General features: G+C 37.3%; 1 protein-coding gene across 15 annotated transcripts in view; it reads left to right on the plus strand.

Moving 5' to 3' along the window:
* Positions 1-27,137, plus strand: part of ESRRG (estrogen related receptor gamma) — a 682,819-nt gene that overhangs the window by 437,910 nt on the left and 217,772 nt on the right. Inside the window, exon 1 of one of the 15 annotated variants that reach the window (XM_081484969.1) lies at positions 4,550-5,044. The exons of 11 other annotated variants lie outside the window; for them this stretch is intronic. In XM_081484969.1, the coding sequence (XP_081341095.1) occupies positions 4,989-5,044 (56 nt within the window). In that variant the 5' untranslated portion in view covers positions 4,550-4,988. Of the gene's footprint in view, positions 1-4,549; positions 5,045-5,134; positions 5,162-8,971; positions 9,136-13,597; positions 13,717-27,137 lie in introns of those variants that run through there. 3 more of the 15 variants (XM_081484973.1, XM_081484968.1, XM_081484970.1) reach the window with 3 other exon arrangements.

A 27,137-nucleotide genomic window follows, 5' to 3' on the forward strand; every position in this document is an offset into this window, starting at 1 on the left:
TCTTAGGTTTATTGTTTATCATAATCATCTTTCAAGTGAAAAGGCTAATTTACTCTTTCTATAGGAATATTTTAAGCTTGATTATCATAATATTACAGCTGCCTGCAAAGGTCTAAAACGGGACATTGACCTTGAATGTTTTCTGCTTTTAGCTCATGGTGCTTAACATTCAGGAAAGAATATAACTGCAACTCATTTATTAACATGTAATCTCAAAATGTTAACTATTGCTCTGGAAATACATGCCATGCAGATTATAGAAAGCTTGTAGAATACGAGAAAATGCACTTGGTATTTTACGGGGGTTAAGTATGTCAGAAATACAACACAACTAGAGCCAGTTTTCCCATTGGAACTACTGTAGTTTATAATTTAATTTTTACTGACATTTCACCATGTATATGATTAGCTTGACAAAATGAAAGTGAAGTAATCCTGAATTAATTAAACAGAAACCGAATTGCCTCTGCTAGTTTCTCTGTCTTCCTTTGATTCTTTATTTTTTTCTCCCCACTTTCACAAACACACTGGGAAAAGAGTTTTGTGTATTCTGAAAGTGAGGTAATCACTCCCCAGAGAATGGGCTTTGTTTTTCATGGACTTGGTAATTTGGGAATGGGATGGATATATAGGACAGGAGGTTTGTCAAAAGGAAAGGTTTTTATTAGTGCCTCTGTGGAAGCGATCACTTTCAGTAGAAATGATTGCTTCTTGCCAATCGAGACAATAATTTAAATATCAAAGCCTGTGCCCTAGAAATGAAAAGCAACAGAAAATGAGGTCTGATGAATGGATAGAGGTTTGGTGGTGATATAAAGTAGTCATACTGACTTCGAAAGAAGTCTTCATGTTCTCACTGGGAAGGTGTCTTCTTAAGCAGAGTTATAGCATAAAAGAAATCTCAAAGCACAAATGAAGAAGCAGGAGACACAGAGACACACAGCTCATGAGGGGGCAGAGGGGACCCTGGGGCCCAGGCCTCTGCTTGTCCTTCAGGCTCCTTTTTCCAGGGATGTTCCTTGTGGATTTTCTTTTGGAGTTAAAGATGATAGTTTGTAAAAGTCTTTGGTTTGCTTTTTTGTAGTATATTATAGTACACACAATATATCACAGACAGCAGGGAAGATGGTTCCAAAAGTTAAACAGATTTTCAAAGGTTTTATGATCTTGAGAAAGATCTGCAAAAGTAGATTGCAGGGCAATTTGAAAATCTAAATTTGCAATGCCTTGTTTAGTTTGAAATATTTAACAAATGGCAAACGCGCGATATAGAATCAAGATTTGCTGCAGAAAGAATGTGGCAGCTATAAACATTTTCATACAGATGAGTCCTGTTAATTTTCAGAAAAGGAAGGTAGGGATGAAAAATAGCTATTAGCATGCAGTGATAGCAGGACCAAGCATTCTCCTCACCTTCTAGCATCATAAGAATTCACTGTTTCAGAAAATGATTCCGACTCAATACAGTAAAATGTCTGTTACAGACAACAGGAATCTACCTTTTGTTTCCACTGAGTTTTGTTTGTTGCTATTTCATTCTTTCAAGCGGAAATGAAGGATATTTTCTGCTTAGCATCTGTGCTTTCGTTGGGACCTAAGAATGAAGTTGTTTGGATATTAAACTGCACTGTTTAAAGAAGAGACTGAAACTGTGTGTGGATCCAGGGTCTGATGCCTAATAGGCTGATGTTAACTAATTTGTTAATATTCTTTGCGAAACACTCATGGGGTCCTTTTGTCTGGTTCCATTTATCCTGCTTTGGGTAGACTCCTTGTGGTAAGATTGTGAAGTGTATAGACTGGTGAGCAAATATATTTATTTATTCTGGGTTGGTGATCTGTCCATTAGTTTCATTTTCCCCCCAAATCCTTTGTAGTTGAGATTCTTTAAAGCTTATGCTCAATATTGCACATGGTATGTTTATTTCCTGTAATTATCCTCTTTCCTCCTTCACGGTGAAAAAAAACTCTGTGACTAGGGGAGATTCTAGAGATGACTAAGCTGTGTGTTTATAAAACATTCTGGAAGCTGTCTCACAAGTTTAGTGCAGTAGATATTATTTTAAATTTTAAATTGGTTAAGCTAGATTCAAGACAGTAGGTATAATCTTAGGTCCTTGACTTGTAGAGGTGACACACTGATGCCTAGGGAAAATAAACCAGCTTTGCAAACCTGGTCGTTCAGAAAGCAGCTAGTTCAATGGACACTGCACCTTGCATAGATGAAATATAGCTAGTGAAAGATCTGTGGGGATCACACCGTGCATGTTTGTACATGGATCTCTGTGAGCACAGAAAAAAGACTTATATATGAATGTGAGTCTAAATATGTTTAAAAACAGATACCAGCAAAATCAAATGGTTCAGAATGGGTCAAATAAGTACCCTAGGAAAAATAAAGACATTCTAGGAAATAAAAGATAACTCTCAGGAAACATGGTGACTTAATGTCCATCGGTAAATTACTGACTACAAATCTTGTCTTTAAAAAGCCATTTCGAAGGAGTAATAAACAGGTTCTGTCACAGTATGATAATGCAAAGAAACTGAATAGAACACAGTATTCTGCACAGGTGCAAGAGCTGAATGTGCTGAGTACATTAAGATCCACTGAATACGTTAAATGATTTTTATTTTTTTAAATGTCCCGGGACAAAATAAGAAAGGAAATTTTATTTGCTGTATCCTTTCTTTTAAAAATGTATACAACTGGATTAACTACCCTGGGAATTTTAGTTTATTCACAGATCAAGATAGGAATCCTTGAACCATAGATATTTTTTTCCCTGTCTTTCTTAAGCAATATTAGTTTCCGCATTTCTTTTATTGTATTTTTTAAAAATCATGTTTCTTTTTCAAATGCCTTATTTATTTCTTAAATTATAAAATGATTACATGTCTCATTTTCAACTGAACAGACAAATCTCTTTTTTCTTTTTCCTCGGGTGTCTGCAGATTTCCTACATCTCAAAGCTCTTTTAATTCACTGCTCACCACCAAATTTACATCTTAATTGCAGAGTTCACATTTAACAATATAGACAGCATAATGCTACTGGTAATTAAGCTTTTACTACCTGCCTTTCTACAGTATTCTTAGGCATAGTTTTTGCTATGTGAGTTCTCCAGTAGAAACTTGTATGCATTTAGACCACAAACAAAAGGCATCAGGCCCATATCTTTAGATATGGCTAAATACAAGGCAAGGAAATTGCTTTCTTCTGTGGGGGAAACCAAATCATGTCTGTCATTTTTATATTCTGAATGTTAATGTGGCTGTTCTATTTTAAAGGCCTAGAAAATTTGAGAGGGTGGAAGAAAGAGTTGAATTCTGATCTAGTGAATTGAACACAGACTGGATATATGAACTAATTTATTTTGATCTCACAGATTAGACTATTTATATCATGTCAGACTTAATACGAAAAGGGTTGGTAAGCAGTAGAGCTGAATTATATCAAAATTTCGGGTCATAAGGTAGCAGTTATCTCTTTGCCATAAATAGCTGGTGGCTATTCCCATGTACATTTGCTAGTATAAAAAAATCCGGTATTTAAAAATAGGACTTAAGCAAACTCTTTGTTATATGGAAACTAAAATCAGGCTTATACACTATTAGAGAAAAAACACCCTTCTCTTCTTTTATTCTGTCTTCTTTAGAAAGCACTTCTGTTTGAAACTCGTCCTTATAATGACCAAACTGTGTGATGATTTATGAAATGTTTCTGAGTTGATTTTTTAAAGCATTCAGGGTGTGTTATGTGTAATTGACAAATACGTAAACTACATTTTATTTGAAAGCTGATGTTTGGGGTAAAAATCATATGTATTTGTATGTGTTTCCCAGTTTGGAAGCTTGTACTGAAATAAATGTATGACTAAGAACACTTTTAGTGCGCTGGTTAGCACTGCTTTCCCTACAGGGGAAAAAAAAAAAATGCAGTCTTTATTTTGTCAAAATGCACTGAGACGTTTTCAGTGCACTAGCTACCCAGCTGCCCTGTCTCCCACTCCTGAAACTGGAGGAGCCAATTTGTCCGCAGTTGTTTATCTTTGTTTTGCAAAGCTATGCATTGTGTATCTATAGGTAGAAAGAGGGGGAGCGGGTAAAGAAATATTTACACATAGAATTTACATAGGCATTCTCGAAAATTGCATTGAGGCACTCTCCTCTTCTGTAGTGGTGTAAAACTGCAATCCACCTCAGAGGACGATTCCCACTTCGCATGCCCGAACAATTTAGAAGTCATATCTTGGAGATATATATATATATTTTAATGCCCAGTCTAGCTCAGAGAAACAGGCGACAACACGATGACGGATCAATGAGAAAGTACAGCACTCAATAAGCAGGAGCCCCCTCCCCGGTGAAATCAAACACAGACAACGGCAGGACAAACTTCATTCTCTACCTTCCGCAGAATCCTTTCCCAAATTAACTGAGAGTCTGCGTGAGTTCTTCTGGGCAAGGCAAAAAGAGATCTTGGGTGAGAAACCCAAGCCCCAACCCGGGGCTTGGAGGGTTAAATTAGTTAGGTTTCTTTTCTAGCTTCCCACGGGAGGAGAGAAGAAAAAAGGAAGCAAGCACGGGCCTAGCGCAGTATCTACTGGGAGCGTCCGGATCTCTGGTCCCCGCTCCCTTTTCTCTGGCGCTCAGTTTCCAGCCGGGTCGCGTCTCTGCACCCTTCGTACCTGCCTGGTTCCGCGGCTCCTCGCAGCCTCCCGTCGCCTCCCTCCTGATTGGGCAGCAGCCCCCCAATCGGCTGCGCGCCTGGGCCGGTGGGACTGCATATGTTAAGCTCTACTTCATATTAATAAGCTCCAATCGGGGCTTTAAGTCCTTGATTAGGAGAGTGTGAGAGCTCTGGTCCCAACTGGCTGTGCCTATAGGCTTGTCACTAGGAGAACATTTGTGTTAATTGCACTGTGCTCTGTCAAGGAAACTTTGATTTATAGCGGGGGTACACAAATAATGGTTGCCGGTCGCACATGGATTCGGTAGAACTTTGCCTTCCTGAATCTTTTTCCCTGCACTACGAAGAAGAGTAGGTACCTTTTTCTTTCCTTTTTAAAACTCGTCGTGGGGGTGCGTGTGTGTGTGTGTGTATGGCGGGGGGGGGGTGCGGGGGGTGGACGGAATGGATCTTGGCGCCCTGATTCAGGTAATGCCCTGGGTATTTCATGTGCACGAGTGCTTGTTTGTGTCTGTCTTGTGCCTTTTGTGTTGAGGGTGATCTCCTAATTCAGGAAGTCGAGAATTGTTCTCTGACTACAATGTTACCTTTGAGGCAAAGCTCAGTGACTGTCAGTAAAACAGCTGTGTGACAGTCACTTCTTATTCAGGTGCTAAGAATAGGCACTTGGCACAAATGCTTAGTGAACTGTTAAAATGCATCTTTTACTAGGACCCATTTTCCCAAGGAAAGATGTTTTAAATACAATATTCAAAATGGTTTATACTATTGAGTGCCTCTTATGTATTTGCAGCTTGACAGATATTTTCAGCTCCCTGTCATTTCTTACCAGCGCAGAGTTAGAGGCAAAATTGCACATTTACTAATTCTCCTTCAGAGAACAATTTAAAAACTAGCCCTATGCAAGCCAGGGCTAGAATAATGTTATTTGCATGGTTAGCATTAAGTCAGCACTTAACTGACAAATCAGTCCATTAAGTAACATGAGATTTTTCACACGCTATAAATATTTAAAGGGAGAAAAAAAACTAAAGAAGAAACAGTAGAGACTTTTTAAATTTCTCCTTGAACAGACGATGCTGAGATTGTGGATTTGTTCCATGTATCATGTCCAGAAAATGCAGAAAAGTATTTCTGTCCTTAGATGCAGTTTCATTCATATTTATGAATATCTTTATGCCCATGGAAATATACATATTTGTATCGCTCAGGATGGGGGAGGAGTAAGTAGGGGGTAAAAGGAGTAAATTAGGCATTCTTGGGTAAATGAGTAGGTCATAAACTTAATTTCAACCCACTGTTAAGATAAAATACTAGTTTATCACAGTAACTGTCACTGGCTCCTCTTTCTGTTGAGTCAGTTATATGGCTTTGCTTTCCCGTTACAGTAATACCAACTGTTATAATTCTGAAAAGAGTGCTCTTGGCAAACAGTTCTCTGTAGATTGTGAAGAAAACATAAAACCCTCGAGAGGAGGAGGTCATGCATTATAGGTAGATGTCCACTAGCGGTCCTTAGTGACTGCATATTGCCTTGCTTTGTAATTAAGCAAGAGATGAAAAGTGACTTGCAGTCTCAGTGGCTCCTCATGTGTTTGAGTGTGAGTGTGTGTGTATGCGTGTCTGTAGACGTGCTTGCACGCATACACACTCACACCAGGGGTGTTAGCCCGGAGATGGACTTAGGAAGAACCGAAAGATTGGAAGGCAGTGCTTGCGTCAGTTGCAAACGCTACAAGGAAGAAACCTTAAATTGTGTGAAAATAAAAATGAAAAATAAACAAAGGTAGGACTGCCCACTCAAGTGGAGTTTGAAGGTTAGTACACCTGAGGCTGTAGCACTAGAGAATTTAATACACCTGCATGTCAGGAAGAATGCATTATACAAGCTCACCCAATTTGGAACTTTCTCTCATAAATAAATAAACAAAACAAACTTTAAAAATCTGCCCCCCGCCTCTAGCCTTCTATGTAAAATAGTTTCCTTGAATTTAACTTCTTATAGCTAATTTGAATAATTAGTTTAGATAAGCCTCTTAAAGCAAATGCATTTAAATGAAATCAGGACACATGTCCTTTTGGCTTTGGCGCAAGATTCAAACTAGCTTTCTTTTTTGGCTCAATTAAAAGTCATCTTTAAAAAATACAGATTTATTGTTTGGATGCAGCTCTGATGGTTACGTGGTTCACTGGACAGACAGAAAGATCTAATGCTTAGTAACGCATCTGCCTCTCTGTCTCAATTAATAAACCACAGAATTTATACATGCTATTAATATTCATAGTAATTGTGCTGAGTTAAACCCCATCACGTGTGTGTATACACAGAAATGAAACCAGAGTTATGCAGTTTCAGAGGAGAATATTGGACAATTTCTGCTGTGGAGGCTGTTGAAAAGATTCCTGCAATTTATTGACCACCATTAGGAGAGCCTAAAATGTTAACCTATAACTATGTATTTTTTTTTATTTTGGGAAATGTGCCAGTGCATTAAAGAGCATAATACTTGAAAGCTTGTTTCACATTTAATAGCAGTAATAACTGATAGCATAAATAGATGAAAATAATATATCTGCTCATTTTGACATATGTGTCAGTCTAATCATTCTAAATGAGTGTGCTCATCACGGTTCTCTTTCAACCTCTGATTAAAATGTAACATTGACTACAGGATTATAGAGCGGACTTAATTTTACTGACTGTTTTAGCAGTTGTCACAGCTGTTGGAAGAAGGAAAGGCAATTGAAACACTCCAAAACAGGCAAGGCTAGGAGGGAACAGTTTAGTATTTGAATTTCAGCCTGATCATGAAAATCCAGACCTCAAAAATTAAACAGATTTGTGTTTGTTTTTTTTAAATTCCTGTTTGGAGCTATGCAAGTTTTATTTTGTAAGGTTTACTCTTTCTGCTTCAGGGTTTTGATTCTTTTCTCTGCCTCATTGCACCTTGTTAAAAGCTCAAGCAAATTGAAATACAACTATCCAAAAGTAATATTATAATGTCGACATACATGGGATAAACATAGGCTGGAAGGAAAAATGTATACAATAACAACAACAAAAAGCCTAAATCAGAGTGGAGGCAATTTTCTAAAAAAGATAGGAGCTTGCCGAAGTCACTTTAGTTGTGATATTATTTGAGAACTATGAACAGACTCTTTAAGTTGATTTTTCAAAGAAAGAATACTTAAACTCCAGACATGGAGCTCATGTTACTTTTCTTCCTGTTTCTTCTCTATAAATCTGTTGAAAACACCTGCAGCCTTAAAGGTAGGGGATTTCAGATGATTTCTTTGTAAATTGCTGAAAGTGACAACTGGCTGCACTTAGGGGTGAATGTTCCTGAGCTGTAGAGTCTCGTAACCTTGCCCATCACATCCCTTAAGTGGACAGATTAATTCTGTTCCTCTAAAAATTAAATAACTACATATCCCAAACTACGTATAGTCGAAATATCCGGACAGTATGAATTATGTAACATATGATTTTCTCCTTGGAGTAAGCAAAAAAAAAGTGTTCTGAGTTAAGAGAATCAGTGTTGAATGGGAGTGGTGAGTAAGTGCTGGACACCCCGTGTCTCACTAGCCCTTTGTGTCAGTGTATTTATGTATTACCCTATACACATTGGGTGGTAAGTTTAGAAATCCTCCTTTTGCAGAAAGGGCTGGGAATCAGTTTCCCATTTCCTGGTCAGAGGCAAGGGTGATGGTGTTGGCTGGTTCTTACAGTGATGGTTTCTCATCTTAATGTGTTTATGGCACTGCTGCTTTATTTACTGAGCCTAGTGTGTTGCAGTGGTAATTAACCCATGTTATTAGCAAAGCCCTTGTGGATATCCATTAATTCTCTTGCATGGATGATCATTTTTCTAGTGTTTTCCCCCTAATACGGCATCATTGTTCTTTTTCTTTTTTAATTCTAAATTGACGGCCTTTGATATATTTCTTTGATTTAATCTGACCTGTGATATATATTGGTCATCTTATAAAGAATGGTATTGTAATTCAGCTTTAAAAAATGCTAATAGAAACCAGAGAAAAGATTTTTTTGCTGTTGTCCTTCTTCTCAAAGCAAAAAAGAAAATAAAGATTTAGAAAGAAAATAATACAGGAAATTAGTTTTCATTCCGAATTTTCTAGATCTTAGAATTTGTGTTATTTTGTGTCTTTGAGGTCTTTGAATAATATTTTTACTGAGTTAAGAATACTTTAGGCATTTTTGTAAAATATTGAGCCAGTAGAAAAATACTTGTGCTTCCTGTGCTAAAAAAAGATAAGGACCATCTCATTAGCCAGGCCATACTTTTGCAATTAATTTTAGGTCTGTGGTGCTATTCATCAAAGGGGGCAGGTAACTTCTCTATGACTCTGTTTAACAATACTTTCACAATACCTCACTCCAGCAAGAACTACAGACAAAGAAGAAGCCGTTCTTTTGGAAGGTAGGCATAATGCCTAATCTCAAGTCTGTATCACTTGTGAAAAATTCCTCAACATTTGTTTTAGCCTAGTGACTAAACAAAATATTTCTTTGTTTGACTTCCTAAGTGCTGTTAGGCACTGACTGCTTTGCTTATGTTATTTCATAAAAATAAATCAAAATCTGTGCTTATGGTTGATACTTTGTCATACAAGTGGCAGTTGATAGCCATGAATTCTGTGACAGCAATTAATATCAAATAAACTTTTCAGAATCACCTACCAAGCATTTAGAAATAAGAGGAGAGCATTGAGTATAAGTTTCAAGTCATTGCAGCAGATAAGCTCTGCTCTGAATTTTGCTTCATAGCAAATTCATGGAAGAGAGAAACAATACAATGTTGATCTGTTGTAACTGCATATGAGCTCCGGCCCTAGCCTGCTCTCTGGAGAAAATCTTTGATTGCCCTGGCCCAGTTTGTTCAGTTTTTATCTCTTTTACATCCACTGGCCTTGTATTAAATTGTCATTGTCCTAAAGCACATGAGATAGAAATGAATTGCTGTTTTCTACATTCTCTGACAGTGAAATATTTAGGTTCTCTTTCTCCAATCATACTTATGTGTGTATTTGAGAGTCCGGGGATGACACCCAGTATCTCTGCCTCTTGATGTTCTCTCTTACTGCATTTTGTATATTTTGCTATTGATTATTATTTTCATAGCCATGTGTATTGGATGTCCATGGTCTATCCCATTGTAAATAAATAGCTATGCATACACTACTTTAAAATCCAAAGCGGTCTGTAGAATATACTATACACATGTGTGTGCATTTATGTCCATGTATAGTATGCAAGTGAAATACATATATAGACATGGGAAGAAGTATGTATGTAGAATATAGGTGTGCTGCTGAGAGTGTTCTTGTGTATTTATATAATAAAGTGAATCTCAAGTGTTTTTCTAATCAGCTAGTGTCTAGTTAAATTTCCTAGGCATCATTTTAACCTTGAATTAGTATTTCAGGTATTTACCAAGTCTGATTTTAAACTAAATTGGTTTATCTGCTATATAAATGACAGGTAACAGGTAACCTAATATATTAATTTGTTTCTGATTTTATACATTTTTAATTATTATCATTTTGAAATTCAGTATATAGAAATCATAAATAATTTGCCAAATAGGAAATAAGCCACTAGTATTAAGCACATAATTTAATGGTTTGGGTCCATATCCAAGAACGAGTTTTGAATTAGCTCTTAGCTACATTGTTTTCTTATATAGTTGAGCCTGATGAATATATCTTAATGAAAACATGATAGCTTTTAAATAAATGCAAAATAAAAATTTCACTTATCTGCACTATATGTCATTTTCTTTTTTGCCAAAAGCAAATATAGAAAATTAATTATCATTATATGCATATGAAATACATCATAGATTTGTGAATTTTTGAATTTTATTCCCAGAGGTAAGTTTAAAGGTCTGTGGTTTTGCTCAGTAAATCTGAGTGAGTGTTGAGAGAAAACATTTATCCAAATGCTCTTTCTATTCAAATTCTTGTTCTAATGCATATTTTGTTTAAGTTCCTAGATTCATTTCCTACCTTTCTATGTTTGTATAACACTTAAACAGATTTAATGTTTCTTGTTTAAAAAAACCCTGCTGTTTCTTTATGCCAATATATCTGCTGAAAGTTAGCGCCTTTATTATCTGAGAGTGTTAAGTGACAGCCTTCTGCCTTTTGAAGGATTTACCTGGCATCTTATTCTTGTTTCAAATTCATTTTAGATTTCTACTGTCAAAGTCTGGGAAACCTAGCTAATAAAAATAATTTCCATTTAGTTATAACAAACATCCTTTCTCTTTACTTTTTCTTTACAGAAGTGCCAGATGTTTCGTTTTCTTTGATTTGTACACTATTTTTCAGTATTTTCCAAATGTATTTTCTAATCAACTATGTAAAACCATCAAATTGAGCAGATACAGATTGCATATGTGTTGTGTATGTATACCTTCATGCAGCCCCTTTTTTAATTTATAAAAAATATTTTAAAATGTCTAGAAGAAGCTTGCTTTTTTATGTTTTGATTTTTTAAATGTGTTGTCATTTTAATTGATGGCAATGCAGGTATATTTGGAAGATAACTCACTGAGGCAAAGCAATAAAAGAAAAAGTACAGTTTTAAATAAATTGGCTTCTCACTGGCCAATTAAAGTCTTATTTCAATATACTGACATAGATCTGTATGTGCATTTGAATATAAATATATAATATGCAACATTAGCCATTAGAAATGTTGCCTCTGGCTATATCGAATTCTTTCACACAGTCTAATAAATGAAAACACTGGCTTTTGGCATTTAAAATCTATTAAAGAGTTATTTAAAGTGTTAAACTCATGGAGAGCCTATGGAAGATCAGATTGCATTGTAAAAAGAGAACTTGAAAGCAAATTTATATTTTGATTATTAAAGGCAGTCTCTGTCATATACATTCCTTGTGCCTTCTCACCTTGCTTTGAGTGACACAAAATTGCATATATACTTTTCATCATTTTGATTGGAAGTACACATTATATATAATATGCTTTGGCAGCACTTACCTAGCCAAAGAAAGCAAATTAATATTAGGCATATGAAGAGCTGTCAGGCATATCACAGATGTGTCAATTTAACTTTGCTTCTTCATACACCTCCGCAAACAGTTGCTTAAGATGGTACTAAATAAAAGGGAAGCAACCAATAAATTCTCATATTGTATCAGAGATTGATGGCTAGTAGAAGTGCAATGAAAACCAGCTTGTTTGCTTACTTCTCTTTAAAACTCTGTGGGACTACAGAAAGCAAAGATAATAATGAGCTTTGTTCAAAAAAAGAAAAAGAGTATAACTGAAGCTTGTTCAAATCTTTTTACTATCTTGGAAATAAAGGGATAATAATGGGGTTCATTGTTTTAAAAAAAGGTCCAAAGTGGTGAATCTTAGTTGCTCTAACATGTGATGTATATAAAGACTTTAACAAGTGGAGAATCAAAAGCCTTGTCAGTCCACTTTAAACAAGGGACATATCTTTTTTTGTTACAGGTTGCATACATTTTCTGAGAAAGAAAAAAAAAGATATCTTGTGCTTTCATGTTTGTCTTGCTTATTCAATAGGCAAAAAAATGAAATTTAAAAAAGTAAATCAAGAACTTATGCACAGAAAATAGGCAGAAGAGCACTGAATTCTTTTTTTCTCCTCCATGATCAGAATTGTATTTTTGTACGTGAGAATTCCTTTTCCATCTACTCTAGGAAGATTTTATTCATTTGCAATGGCTTCTGAGAATTTAAACAAAGGACTCATTAAATAAATACATTTAGTTTCTTAATACAATAGGAGCTAAAATGTTTGAAAAGATGTCCTTTTCAAGGCAGTTACTAGGTTATTACAGTCTGTAGTTATAAAAATTTATTTTGCTTTGAAAAGAATATCTAAAATTGTGTTCAGAGTGAGCAAAAATAGTGAGTCATATGAAAAATTATAGAGACAGAGGTACTTAAGAGAAAAATTCAAATGTGAGGTTGTTCAATCAATAGCTCTTTGCCCTCCACAATTCCAAATTACTGTGGCACTTTAACTTCTCCAAAAAATATAAGAGGCCTTGTTACACTGTATTCATTTTTCCCTAAATGAAAAATGCTCTATCAATGCTTTCTTTACAGCCACTGATCTATTAAAACAAATTAGATATTTTGAGGAGGACTGTTGTACCCGTAACCAACAGTTCATGGCCAAAGAAAGAAAAAGATGTATATGAGAAAGTGACTGTATACAGTTTGTCCTGGGCCCTAAGAAATGACAGAAGCACCCCTTTTAGCCACAGACTTAAATGAGACCTGCCTCACCAGTCTTGGGATCATAGTGTCACAGATGGAAAGGCAACCATCAGCTGAATTGTACTGAACTGCACACTTGGCTAATTCATCTTATTGCTCTCCCCATCTGAGGAAAGGCTCATTCTGTTCTTGGAGTCTAGACAGAATCAGGAGTTGGGCTCAGGTGGGAGCATGTGGCTGCCTTTTTCTGTTCTCTCCTAGGCATTCAGCAAAAGGAGGTGAGGAACAAATGGATCATTTATGCACCGAAGCCCAGACAGAGATTCTTTCATGGGGTTAAGAATTTATTATTCAGTTGCTCAAATAAGTTTCATATTTCTCTTCTGTTCTAGAAATATCATTGTTGTCTTTCATGCTCTGAAGAACTAACCAGAAATGATTAGGGATGCCTCTCAATTTGTATGTACCATGAACACCTGAAAGCATTTCTTAACCAAGTAGAAATGGAGAGTGGGTCATCTCCTTAGGTTAGTCTCTAGGATGATTCTTATTTTGTACCTTTATATGGGACTGTTCAGTTGGTTAAGTCTGAAGAATGAGAAAAATGATGAGGTAAAACACTCAAATTGTATTTTTTGTATTTTTCTATTTCCTTATAGTGAACAAAACTTTAATGTCTAGAGCATTTATGAGGGTTTTAATGATTGGAAAATCTGTCCTGAGAATGTGGTCACCATATGTGACAGCCTTGCTTTCTATCTTGTCTTCGGTTTATGGGGTAAGTTCGGTGATACTGTCTATTGTCTTACTTTGCTTACATTATAGAACCTCTCTGCCCCACATTGAGATAAACTGAAATGTGGGGGGAATAAGTGCTCAGTTCTTAGAAACTTTCCTGAACCCCCTCCATGTCAGCAACATTTTCTTTTAAAATTGCTGTTTGTCTATTGATCTGTTTTGCTAAAAGATCATTTACTTTGGTCAAAGGTAAGTGCATGATTTTCATCCTGATTTGCATACACGGTACACTTTATCCCCCGCCCCCCTCAAATTCCAAAGAGATTGCCTTCAACTATTAGTATTTGTTTTGCTTTCGTCTCTGTTTGTCGTGCATTCTAGTTGAGTGCTTTTATAGTGTTTTCTTGATTGTTGTCAGTTTGGGGTACTCGCTACTGACATTTTTGTTAAGTTAATGTCACAGCAGAAAAACCTACGGCAAATTGGACTGTGGCGACCGTGCGCGTAAGATACAACTTTTGCTTGATTGTGTGTAAATACAGTTAGTTAGTTGGGGGTTTATCAGATAGCTTGGCAGAAAGAGAGAGGAGCCGTACAAACTGTTTTCAGTAACTGTGCTGTTCATACACCTGATAAGATGGAGAGAGCTTTTCGAAATGCTGATAGGCTTTGAATAAGAAAAGAATAATCACTTCCACTGGCACCAGCTTATCGCGAATGAAGTAAAATGCCAACACTTTTACATTAGCAAAAGTAAATGTTTTAGACACTCTGGGCCTTTTTTCATTCACGTTAAATAGTAGGAGTGCTTTTGAGTGTGTGCTGTAATGAATAGAAGGATTTATTACCTGGACTAAATTACAGGTGAATATGTTGATAAAGGAACCCTCAGCGCCAACAGCAGCTTCTTTGATAAGCAGGTGCATCTAGGTGTACATTCTCTGGAGAAATTAACTCTTCCTTTTTCCACTCTGATTCCATTAACCATCATTTCTGATCCTCAGAGATGCAGTTTTGTCCTATGCCAGTTCAGTCTCCTTGTTTACCAGCAGATGGATGACAGGCATTTGAAACGTAGCTACTCAGACATGGAAAATGCTGGTGTGACCTCCGCAAGTTGGGGCGTCTTTAAGTTTCTAAAGATTGTGCTGAACCAGCTCACTCCTATACAAGAAGTCTTATTCTTTCCCAAGAATGGAATGAGATTCATTATAAATTTAGGATACGTTAATGAGAAGATAAATGCATTTGGTCAAGTAGTCGTCCATTTTAAAAGAAAAAAAAAAAGACTTTGGCTTTGCTCTTCAATATAAACCATTAACTTCCCTGGTTTTCCCCTTTTCTCTTCTTTGTAATTTGACGCCTACAAATAATTTGGCGTATTCAGATTTGATAAATGATAGTGCAAGAGCCAGATTGATTGATTTTGGATTACTATTGATTACTCTCAATGAGATCACTGTGACACACTCGAATCAATAGTATTCGATTAAGCAAGGCACCACCGTTCCATACATCCAGGAGCAGTGGGGAATTCAGGAACAGAATGTTCACAAGCTGATAAATTGACAAAGCATTCAGCTTTAACTAGCCCTTTGTTCAGCACTAGTTCCTTAAAATATATTTCATTGGAAAGTTCATTTCTTTTTTGTAACCCTGGGCCTTTCTGTGCAAGAAAGGTCATCTGTTTAAGGTTTATTAAATTTTAACTCAAAACAACTGAGCTCCGTTTAGGTGTAAAATAATTTAAGTACTTAACTGCAGGCAACCTTCATGCTTTTGAGCCGTTGCTCAAAGGTTTCATTCTTTGACGAAGATGTCAATTGTAAACATAAAAATGCATCACTGGCAATGTAATGGTGTAAGATTCAAACTGAAATAAAAATTTGTGCCCGAGGAAAGCGCTATCCTCCAACAAAGGTGGTCTCACTTTCTTCAGAAGTGGGCCAACTTAGGAGCAGCGCTGGAGGCAGAAGCAGGTAGTACACTGTGATCAATTGCACGTGGCAGCTCCTTTTCCCCTTCTTATCTGAGGGTATTCATCACATCGCCAATACTACATGCAAAATGCTAAATATCACCTGATCTGAGAGCCGCTACTGCTGCTGATATCCGCTGAAGTCTTGCTGTCTTGACCAAACTTACAAAGTCACCGGGGAAAAAAAATCACCTGTGATTCAAGTCCTTTAGCTCAGAACGTCAAAGCTGAGATTTGTCCATCTTTTTCCATCTCTGTGTCCTGTTGGCCCTTGGGATGAGGCATTTGCTGTTTTGTTTTATGAGGTTGCCAAGTTGCTTCTCACAAGGCCAAACCTTAGAGGAAACACTCCATGGAATGAGGGGGTGACCTAATGAGCAAAACTTGATTTCCAGTGAAATTTTGATGGCTGAGGCTTGTGTACTCCAAATCTTAATAGGCTCAAGTCTTGAAATATACTTCGATAAAATCTCTCATTTTGATAGTGATTAAAAAACAAACAAACAAACATAAAGGTGGCTTTCTGAGGAAAAACAAGGAGGAAAGTTACGAAATTTCCCAACCAAACTTAAGGCTTTTTTGCATGAAAGTGAGATAATAAGATTCTAATTAAATTAGGTTGAACCACACGAAATGGCCATTTTTCTAGGTCAAGAAATGGTCAAATATCAGCAATTTTGTGTGATTCCACATAATAATTGAATTTGCTCCTATGCTGTTCATATCCCATAAACAAATTGAAAGTGACAACTATGTTTTCAATGTTCAAATGGGCTGTGTCCGATGATGAAAAACACATGAATTCTGTCTGCAGTTACGGCAAGTAGAGTATCATTTTTTCGACAATTTTTTTCTTTTCTTTAATACCAGTAGAGAGTTCCTAAGAACATTGTCTTACACACACTGAAACAGTGTGCCTTTACCTGGCTTCTCACCTGTGGTGGTGTCTCTGCTTCTGAGCATCTCTGTATGTTTCTCACCTGCCGAAGAAGAGTATGGGGCCAACATGGGAGCTAGGCTTGAGCACTGACTGCCCCAAAAGAGCACGTTGCTCGGGGCAGATAGTTGGAAAGCAAACTGGGAAGAAGATGCCAGCATCTCAAGTATGGCACCTGTACATCCATTCATTAACAGAACCTTAGTGTGCTAGTTAGCGCTTTGCATGCGTCCCCCCCAGAGAAGTATTAAAACTGTGCTCCATTAAATCTATCCACTGCTGTGGGTTAGGCAGACATGCGGCTCGCTGAGAGCTGGCAGTGGAGCCCATGGGGCTTTATTGGCTGTGGCAGGCAGGAAAGGTGCTTCGGGAGATGTAATAAAATGATCCCAGAGTCTTTATTTGACACTCCCCCACCCCCAGATGTGCGGCTCATCTCGGGGCTGCGCTGTGCCGGCCTTTAGGAGCTCTCTGTGCCCACCTGCGGGCAGAATCCAACTCCCAGATAGGAAGGAAATTGACTCTGTCTTTCGGTGGGTGGGAGGGGCTCTGGGACCACCGCTGGAAATGTCAGCAGAAAGTGCATCTTGACTTAGGGTCACGTCAGGACTGGGTAAGTTTTTCTCGCTCTGGGTAAGCGCATGACAGCTTACATCTTGTTTCCAGAGAGAGGGAGGGTGGGCATCGTTTACTGAAACTTGATTGAGCGAATGCCTCCGACTGGTCCCACTGTCAGTCTTGGAGTTTTCCTTTAGTAGTGCATTTCCCCCCTGTCTGTGGCACTGAATTTGATTTATCGCCGGTACTAAGATCAAAAAAGAAGTCATTCCTTTTGATGTTTGCTATTAGGCACATGCAGTGCAGGCTGGGGGCGGTGAGGGAGAACCGTCTTAGCATACAAGTCCCTGTCCTGGTCACCCGGTGGCCACAGATGGCAGAATATGTATTTTCTATCTGTTCATTTTGGGATATAAAATTCCATGAATAGAGAGGTGAGCTATAGGATATTTTAAGTGAATAATGAGGTTTGTTTCGTATACAGATTCTTCTGGTAAGGACACAGAGGGTGGCTGTCATGTACACCTGATTCTTGCAAGCTTTTTTTTTTTTTTTTGCATATGTTGGCATTCATTTTACCAAAAGACATGAAAAGGCCGAGGAATATAGACAAGCCAATGGGGTTTAGGCTTTCAAAAAAAAAAAAGAGCATTTGGTTGCGTTTACTGTTGGGTGGCAAATTTGGGACATCGGAGACTTTATTTGCAAATGAGAGGAGAGATTTTGTGGGGTCTGCTTCTCCTGTATTCAGGATCCTGGTCAGGCTTTGTTTCCAGCTCCGTCCAGTAGCTTTTGTCCGGCTTCTCAGTTTAGTGGGATTTCTCTGAGCAGCATGAGCTTCAGCCCATCAGCAGGCTGCTAGTCAGCAGCAGGTGTGAACAACATAAAACAGGATTAACGCTGAACCAAAGTGTGTACTAAAAACAGAACCCCTGCCTTGCTTTGAAAAAGGACAGCAGGACTAGAAGATAGAAGCCACTCTGGTCCTGTCCACTCCTTGTTTACTAAACAGTGTTCAAGGGCTATGCAAATAATTCTGTGGAGGTTCCCAGAAGGCATGCTAGAGATCATTTGCTCAATCTCTCTTTTTTAAACACTACATTCAAAACTTGAAAATTCTTCTCAGACTTTCAGCAAGAGGAAAAACCCAACAGAGCAAAAGTGGTCTGGGTAAATCTTGAACCAGGATTACAGGTGAATATTGCAAAGATACTGTCTTTACCTCAAATTTAAAGTTGATAGTTATTTGATCATTATATTTCCTGCCTCTTAAGAATATGGTTGGTTGGTTTCTTCTAAGATTCTTTTTGTGTTTAATTACATGACTCAGTGTCTATTTTCCCCTAGGCAGGTAAACCACAAATAAATAAGTAATTTCATTAGAGATCATAACCACTCTCTCTTTTTTTTTTTCAATCAGTGCTATCTGCCTAGGAACAATAAAACTGGCCAAAAAAGGTCATAGTTAAAAAAAAAAAAGCAGTCATAGTTAATATAGGGAACTGCATGAGTTTAACAAATTGGGCATTGCATTGAATTTATGTCATTTGAGGGACTTTATCCATATTTTGTTTGGGAAAGAGAAAGGTGGCATATAAATATATGTTTCTCTTTAAATTATGCTAATAATCCTGTATATACTGTATATCAAGCTAAAATTTGGATATCTGTTTTTCTCTGTTAGGTTTCAACTAACTTGTACTTTGAAACTCTAAGATTTATTGACATCTAGAAAGGCATCTGAAATAAGGAAATAAATCAGAGAAATTGTGTTACATACACACACACACACAAATGCAGACACACATATGTACTAATTTTTTAAACACGGGCAAAGCAAATGTAGAAATTTTTGCATGTGTATATATTAGCATGACACTGATTTCTGATACTCCAAAAGTATGTTCATATATAGGTGTTTATATAAGGAGCATCTGTTTTAGAATTTCATATAGATTTTACTAAAAGAATAATTTTGTAACGTCAGAAATCAAAATTTTAGTTATCATTCACTTTCAGCAGCATCTTATACCATACATTACCTGTATTTTCTTTTACATCCAATGCTTAAATTGTAATGACCCACTCATGTTAACACTCTTTGCTTATACTTACTGCTTTTTAATATTTTGATAGCAGTTATTTTTTAGCTGAGACTTTGCTACTACTTTTATTTTAGAAATAATGGGCCTGCCAGTTTAATTGTGGAAGTCTGAACACACATTCAAATCACTATAAAATGTATAATTCTAAAAATTAATTTTACAGTTACTATCTTTAAATTTTAATTTATTACCATCTGCCTTTTAATGTCTTTCTAAGAAATGTCCATTTCCTTCTGTTTAGTATTATTAAGTACCTTTGGTTATGTACATTAATTAGGTTATGGACAAATAGCTTAAGGAGAGTTAATGAAATCAAGTTTAGAAAATACCAATTTAAAATTGATTTTTGAAGTGTATTTTTTATAACCAACTCTCTGGTGTCCAATTGATTGCTTACAGTAGCTTCTCTTATTGCATCAAGAAAGATTACATTTATTCCTTTGCAATTTTTATTTTTTTATTTTTTTATTTTTTTATAAATTTATTTATTTTAGTTGGGGGCTAATTACTTTACAATATTGTAATAGTTTTTGCCATACATTGACATGAATCAGCCATGGGTTTACATGTGTTCCCCTTCCTGGACCCCCCACCCACCTCCCTCCCCATCCCATCCTTCTGGATCATCCTATTGCCCCGGCCCTGAGCCCTTGTCTCATGCATCGAACATGGAATGGTGTTCTGTTTCACATATGATAATATACATGTTTCAATGCTATTCTCCCAGAACGTCCCACCCTCACCTTCTCCCTCAGAGTCCATAAAATTGTTCTATGCATCTGTGTCTCTTATTCTGTCTCGCATATAGGGTTATCATTACCATCTTTCAAATTCCATATATATGCATTAGTATACTTATTGCATCAAAAAAGATTACATTTATTCCTTTGCAATTTTTAAAGTCACTAATCAATTTAGTGCATTAAACTGCATTTTCTTGATCATTCATTCCAAAATATTTGACTGTGTATAGGTCCTATATTGGACACAAAGATCCTGAAATAAATGATAAAAATATAAAATCATCTTGAGTACATTAGAAAAAAAACAACACATCAAAATGAGACTTTTTATACTTAAGTCTTCAACTTATACTTGGATCAATCTTAAGAAAATGATTTCAGGAATTTAGGTAGCAGGGGTTTTACATAAAACCTAAGCAAACTGAAGCATCCATTCTGATTTTCTGATTTGGGCACTTTAAAGCTGATAGGAAGTTAGCCCTCAAGAACACAAATTAGAAATGGTACATTTCAGTCCTAAATATTGCTAAAGTGTGACTGGAGTCTTGGAGCAGTCAAGTCTGGTCCAGCCTGCTTCCTTGTGAAGCCTTTGAAGCTTTGATCACCAAATACTCTAAATGACTTGTGTATGGTTTGTTTCTTAGACTGGAAATGAGAGGGGGATAAAGTCTTTAAAAGATCAGGTAAGAAAAAAACATTTACCTGATCATAGGAAAAGCAAGGAGGATGCATTTGAACACTAGATTTGTATAGTTTGACTGTGAGGGCAAAGTCTGAGTTAGTAAATTCATTCTAATCAAAGTAAATGACTATTGAAAGGTAATTTTTATAAGGAAACCTTGCCGTTAATCTTGAGATAATCTCACAGCTACTGTCTTTGTCCAGCAGTCCTCCAAAACTGCCCATCGCTGTTCCCCAAAGCCTGGGATTTCAATTTGCCCGAGGACTCAAAGATGGAATTCAAAGCAGTTTTCTGTCTTTGCAGTCTCCCTTCAGTGAATGCATTTTATTAAAGTGTTTTATTTATTTATTTTTGGGAAGATACAGCTTGGTTTGCTTCAGGTCATTAAAATGATTCTCTTTCACATTTTTAGGTGTTAATAATTAGATGATTAGTGAAGTTAGGTAATAAGATTTATATTGGCATCAGTTAATAAAATCATGGTGTCATGGTACCATTGCCAATCTGAATATGCCAGAAATATCTCAGGAGAATTTTTGTCGAGTGTTTATGCTCAATTAAAATTTATACTCCATGTTACTGAGTGATTGTCTCATGATAGCTTGGCACCATGAGATTGCAAGTTTCCAATTTCAAGTGATAGGCATTGCAGTTTTTGTCTTGTAGAACTATAGAATTACAAACTTTGAAAAGGAAATACTGCACTTTTTGGAAATGACACTTAAAGAAATATGAGACACACGAACTGTCTCAACTTGGGCACAGCTAATATTTTCTGCAACACTGAAAAGCTATAAAGATACAGTTTTGATCTCCACTTGATAGATGCAAAGGGGAGCTTACCTTTATACAAAGGCATGACAGACAGGAGCTGAGTCATCTCACCTACCTTTTCCCTTCATTTGTGTTTTTTTTTTTTTTGCCAAGTATCTATGAGAATACATTTCTCCCTTATAGTTTCACTGACTTTTCCAGTGTCCATCCCCTTGAATCCTCTCTTCTTCACTTGCTATGAAGCCGAGGTGGAATTTTAAAACGCAGGCGTCCTTCTTTATGCCTAGTGCCAAAGTCCATCGCGAAACCTTCACCATAGTCTTAACAGACCCACTCACAAAGCAACAGCGTAAAATATCCAGGGTTGCTGGAGGTGGGGGGCAGGGTGGAAGAGGGCAGCTGGTAATTGATGATTCCTCTAGGAATGCATGTCAGAGATTTGCCAGCGCCCCACTTCCACCCCACCCCCAAACTACACACCACTCAGTGTTCGGATGATGATAATGTACCTGGAAAGAAAGGCAGCCCATGCCGAAGCAAGCAGCATCAGACAGGGCGCCTTGCCATCTGCCCCACCTGCTGCATTCACGAGTCCATCTGGTGACTGCAATCGCTCATTGTAGGCCTCTTCTGAGGCACATTCGGGCTGAAAAGCAGGCAGTGTGAATTATTTAGGGAGCTAGTATAAATAAATAGAGGGAAAGGAGAAGAAGGGCCGGGGAAGAATCTGTAAGAACCTCCTGCTCCCTGAGCCCTGGGTGCTTTGGAATGCTCACACGAACGCAGGAAAGCATTTGATTTGCATAGAGATTTAGATGTATAGATCTTTGTGCAGATTACAAACCCAGGAGTTTTATCTAGATTTAGATAGCAGGGCTCAGCCTATTTTGCACTGAAAATATGGCCAGCTTCAGGTAGGGAACCTTTGGGGACTTTTCAAGATAAGTGAAACTGATGAAATGTAATATTTTTAAGCACAGCTTTAGCAGAAATAAAACAACTCTGTGTCCTTTCTAAAACTGATGATTTTTGCCTGTGGTGGGGGAGATGGAGCGGGGAATATAACATTTGACTTTTTAGTAAATTGTGATTTATGCATTTTTTTTTCTATTAGGTAAAAACAGAAAAAGATTGATGTTAATTTTATTTGTATAGGTGGCCAGTCAAAAATCTGTTGGGAATTGCTATGTACAAAACCCTGTAACTGAATTCAGCATGTCCATTAATATATACTAAATATGAAATGAAAGCTTTAATCATAGAAATCTGTATAGGAATGCGTGTTTGGGGTCTCGATAAACCACCTAGACAGGCATGTTGTAGGAATTACCTGATGAGTGCAAAAATAAAATACTTAAAGAAATGGTAAACTGAAGTTAATGAAATCATGTATACTAAAATAAGGAAAGTTTAAACATAATGGTTTTAAAAGACTTCCTGGTATCTCACAAGATAGGCTTTACAGGCCTGACATTGTCATTGAAATCTAGGAAGATCTAGTCTGAATGAAAATTATTCTAAATGGAGGTTCAGAACTATGAATGGAATCATTGGTAGTATCCAGGCTTGAAACAAACTGTTCCTTTTTTTCCCCTGAAAATAATAAAATATAATTTTGGGGTGAGGGTAGGTGCTTCATTTAAGTTTATGATTTTTTGCGCGTCCCCCTTATTTTTAGTGTATAGATTCTTACAGATATACGGATAATGTTATGTATTATATCTAACCTTTTCTATGTTTTAATGGACAAACTTATGATAGAGCCATTAAAAAGAAAATGTGTTTGTGAATAGTTCCCCCAGTTCTATCTGTCCAGAAAAGCGTGTGGTGCTTATGTTTTAGAATAGACTAGACTCTTTAGTGTTCCTTTACTCCATCCCACTTGACTCTGTTCAGTTGCAAAGTAAATTTAATGGACTTACTTTTTTGCGCCAGTCAAGCTCTAGCCTTCACTTAAATAAGCAACATCTATCTGGAGCAAAACAGGCATGAAAAGGAACCATTCTGCTAATTTAAAATATAAGCAGCAACCTGCTTCATAGTTGCTCAAGTAAAATACTTTTTATTTCGAGGAAATATCTTTCTAACCAGTCACTTTCTGAAAAAATATTTGAGATGATTCCTTTTTTTCTGCCTTTGAAACCATTTTCCAGTGCCAAATAAAATGAGATGTTTGTAATAAGCCAAGTAACTCCATAAAATTTAAAGGCATTAAGTTAAAATTCAGACCACACCTGGTTTGTCCTCACTCCTGATCTTTCTCCTTCCTCTGACATCCCAGCTCTCTCTCCCCACCACCCACAACCCTCACATTGAACAACACAGCTCCACCCCCAGCTTTGCTGCATACCATTGCAAAAATAAAGATCCCCCCGAAAGATTATATTTTCTCAGAATTAGTGACTCTTCTTATATTATCTTTTCCTGGAAAACAAATCTACTCCTCCTGAAGTCACTGGGATACTGTTGGCTGATGATTGAATGCTTACTCTTTGGACAGGCAAAGGACAATGTTGAGAGACATGAATTAATTAGAAGTAACACGCATGGTAATAGTGGTGGTTTAACTACAAGAGCAGGAGTTGACTCAGTGTCTAACTGACAACTTTAGGGAAAGCTTTATAGATATTTTAGGCTCCATCAATATACAAAGTCAGGGGCTTCCCAGGTGGTTCAATGGTAGAGAATCTGCCTGACAATGCAGGAGGTGCAAGACAGGCGAGTTTGATTTCTAGGTCAGGAAGATCCCTTGGAGAAGGAAATGGCAACCCATTCTAGTCTTCTTGCCTGGAAAATCCCATGGATAGAGGAGCCTATTGGGCTCCATGGGGTCACAAAGAGCTGGACACGACTGAGTGGCTGAGCACACCCACAATGTACAAAGTCATGAAATATTTTAGGAAAAGTTTTTAAATATATCTATACAAGAACACAAGCTTTTTACCCATTGCCTTAATTATTTTTATTCACCTTGGCTTTTTGTTTTTAAATTTTGTTCTTATTGAAGACTTACAGGCATGGGTCTTCCTGAACGTTGTTTTATTATCCCCTCTTGTTTTCTGAGGTTAGGGTGTTAGAACATCTCTGATCTAATCGGAACAGCGCCAGTTTTATATTATCTTCAAGTAATTTACATGCATATGATTTCATCAGATCATGTGCTTGTGTCAACTTTGCCTGGGTTATGTCATAACTTACTTTATCTTAAAGTGAAGTTGTTCAGTCGTGTCTTACTCCTTGCGACCCCATGGATGGAATAGCCTACCAGGCTCCTCCATCCATGGGATTCTCCAGGCAAGAATACTGGAGTGGGTTGCCATTTCCTTCTCCAGGGGATCTTCCTGACCCAGGGATCAAACCCAGGTCTCAAGCATTGCTGGCAGACTCTTTACCATCTGAGGGATCATGATAAAAAGTATATTTGTTTTGACAGGAAGAGTTTAGAGTTTTGTTGTTGTTCAGTCACTCAGTCGTGTCCAACTCTTTGCAACCCCATGGACTGCAGCACACCAGGCTTCCCTGGCCTTCACCGTCTCCCAGAGCGTGCTCAAACTCATTTGTTTTGACAGGAAGAGTTTAGAGTTTAAAGTATGTTTATTTCCACAAAATGGCAATGGAAGCTTAGTAAATGAACATGTACTTGCTATAAACATCTCTTTTTAGCATTTTACGGATGTATTCTTTCGTCTTCTCTCATAGGACCAGAAAATCCATAATCTAGATGTTCATTTTGTTTTTATTTGATTGACATTTTCATTGAAGGGTGTTATTCAAAGACATGAACATCAACTATTAAAGAAACCTATGTGCCCAAGTATTTGTCAGGAAATGTAACAGAGAAATTTCATAATTTATCAAGGAACAATCCAGAAAGAAATTAATTAGTTTTATTACTTTCTTTTTAAGAATGCTGACTTTATGTAGTCAACCGATGAGTATAATGATTTAATTAGAACCAAAATAAATAAATGTTACCAAAAGCCTTTGTGTAACACATTTGTTTCAAAAGTAAATCTCATTTTAATGATTATTCCTGAAATTTGCTATTGAAAGTTTAGTCAAATCAGTTATATTTATGGAAGGCTATGTTCTGTGCCCTGTCAGTCATGTCTGATTATTTGTGACTCCATGGACTGTAGCCCACCAGGTTCCTCTGCCTGTGGAGTTTTCCAGGCAAGAATACTGGATTGGGGTGCTGTTTCCTACTCCAACAAATCTTCCAGACCCAGGGATCAAACCTGCGTCTTGTTTCTCCTGCAATGGCAGGCGGGTTCTTTACCACTGAGGCCACCTGAGAAGCCTCGCTGCTTTAAACAGTGCCCTCTAATAGAAGTTATGATATTATTAATTATATGGGATAAGTAGCAAATATTAGCATCCAAGATGCTTCTTAATAGCCTTGCATGAAGAACTTCATTACGCAATTCATGGGGAAGAAGAAGGATGTAACATAAATTACCAGTATTTTTATGGGCTCGTAAGTAGCGAGGTAAGGTGACCATTTGGGGTTTCCCCAAAGAGGGCTCATCAATAGAATGGTATTAATATTTACACAAGCACTGAAGACAGCCAGCGTGGCCTGGTCATCTTTCATTTTGGTGTGTCACACCTGGCCCAGGCGTGATGCCAGATTTCTCTAGATTAAACTCGGTTATATTTGTTGCAAGAGAACCCGTGGCAAGAAAGGAGACAAGTCTTCTGATGAGTGCAAACAGAAGGAGCAGCATGAGTGCATATAGAGCAATGAAACAGTTAAGAGAAATCTGCCAGGGCATTTCTGCTACTATTTCCTGCCAAGATCTGCCGAGTGTCCTACTGTTCATCTCAGGATCAGAGTTTGAGAGTTGTATTGGGTATAAGTTTTAAAATAGTGCATTTTATTTTCCTATGTAAGATATACAGTGGTACAGACTGTGGGTTTGGAAGCCAGAGAAATTTATGCTCTTACTGAAAGTATGTTAAGTTTAATGATCTAATAAAATAGCATGCAAAAAAAAAAAATGCTTGGTGAAAGTGGGCACTCAATAAATATTTCATGCCCCCTCCTACTTTGCTCTTAATAATGGGTTGTTAGAAGCACTGGAAGGAAAGTACAAAACTGAGATTTCACTTCTCAAAGCCAAATTAGCTTCTTACCTCAACCGACAAATTCTGAAGTCAAAATGAGTCATAATAAGGATTAGTCAGGGAAGCTTGAATTGAAGCTATTTCTCCTGCATGTGTGAACTCCTTATCAATCCCCTACTACTTATAATTGCTGGATTCACTTTCTGAAATTAGCAGAGGGGAAAGCGAAGTAAAGACAGAAACCTAGCACCTTGTATTTTTTCTTCCCTGCCTAGAATGGTAGGGTAAGAATAGGACGTAGTATTTAATGATGATTATTTAGGAGAAATGTTGAAATAAAACTATGAAAAAGAAAAGATAAATTCTAGCATAGTAGAGGTCCTTTTGTCTTCAGTTTCCCCTATCTTTTAAAAAGCAGGAGAGGGGAGCAAACTTCCCCTCCCCTGTGGTTAGGGGGGACTCAGGGTTTGCAATGCAGGAGGCATGGGTCCAGTCCTGGCTGGGGAACTAAAGATGTCACATGCCATGCGGTGCAGCCAAAAACAAAATTTAAAAAGCAGAGGTATAAGTATCTCTGTTTTAAACATTGCAACCTGGCTTCTGAAATTCCAAGTCCC

This window comes from Giraffa tippelskirchi, chromosome 5 (genome assembly GCF_054371585.1).
Source record: "Giraffa tippelskirchi isolate mGirTip1 chromosome 5, T2T-mGirTip1v1.2.pri, whole genome shotgun sequence".
In the NCBI taxonomy this organism is placed as follows: Eukaryota; Metazoa; Chordata; class Mammalia; order Artiodactyla; family Giraffidae; genus Giraffa; species Giraffa tippelskirchi.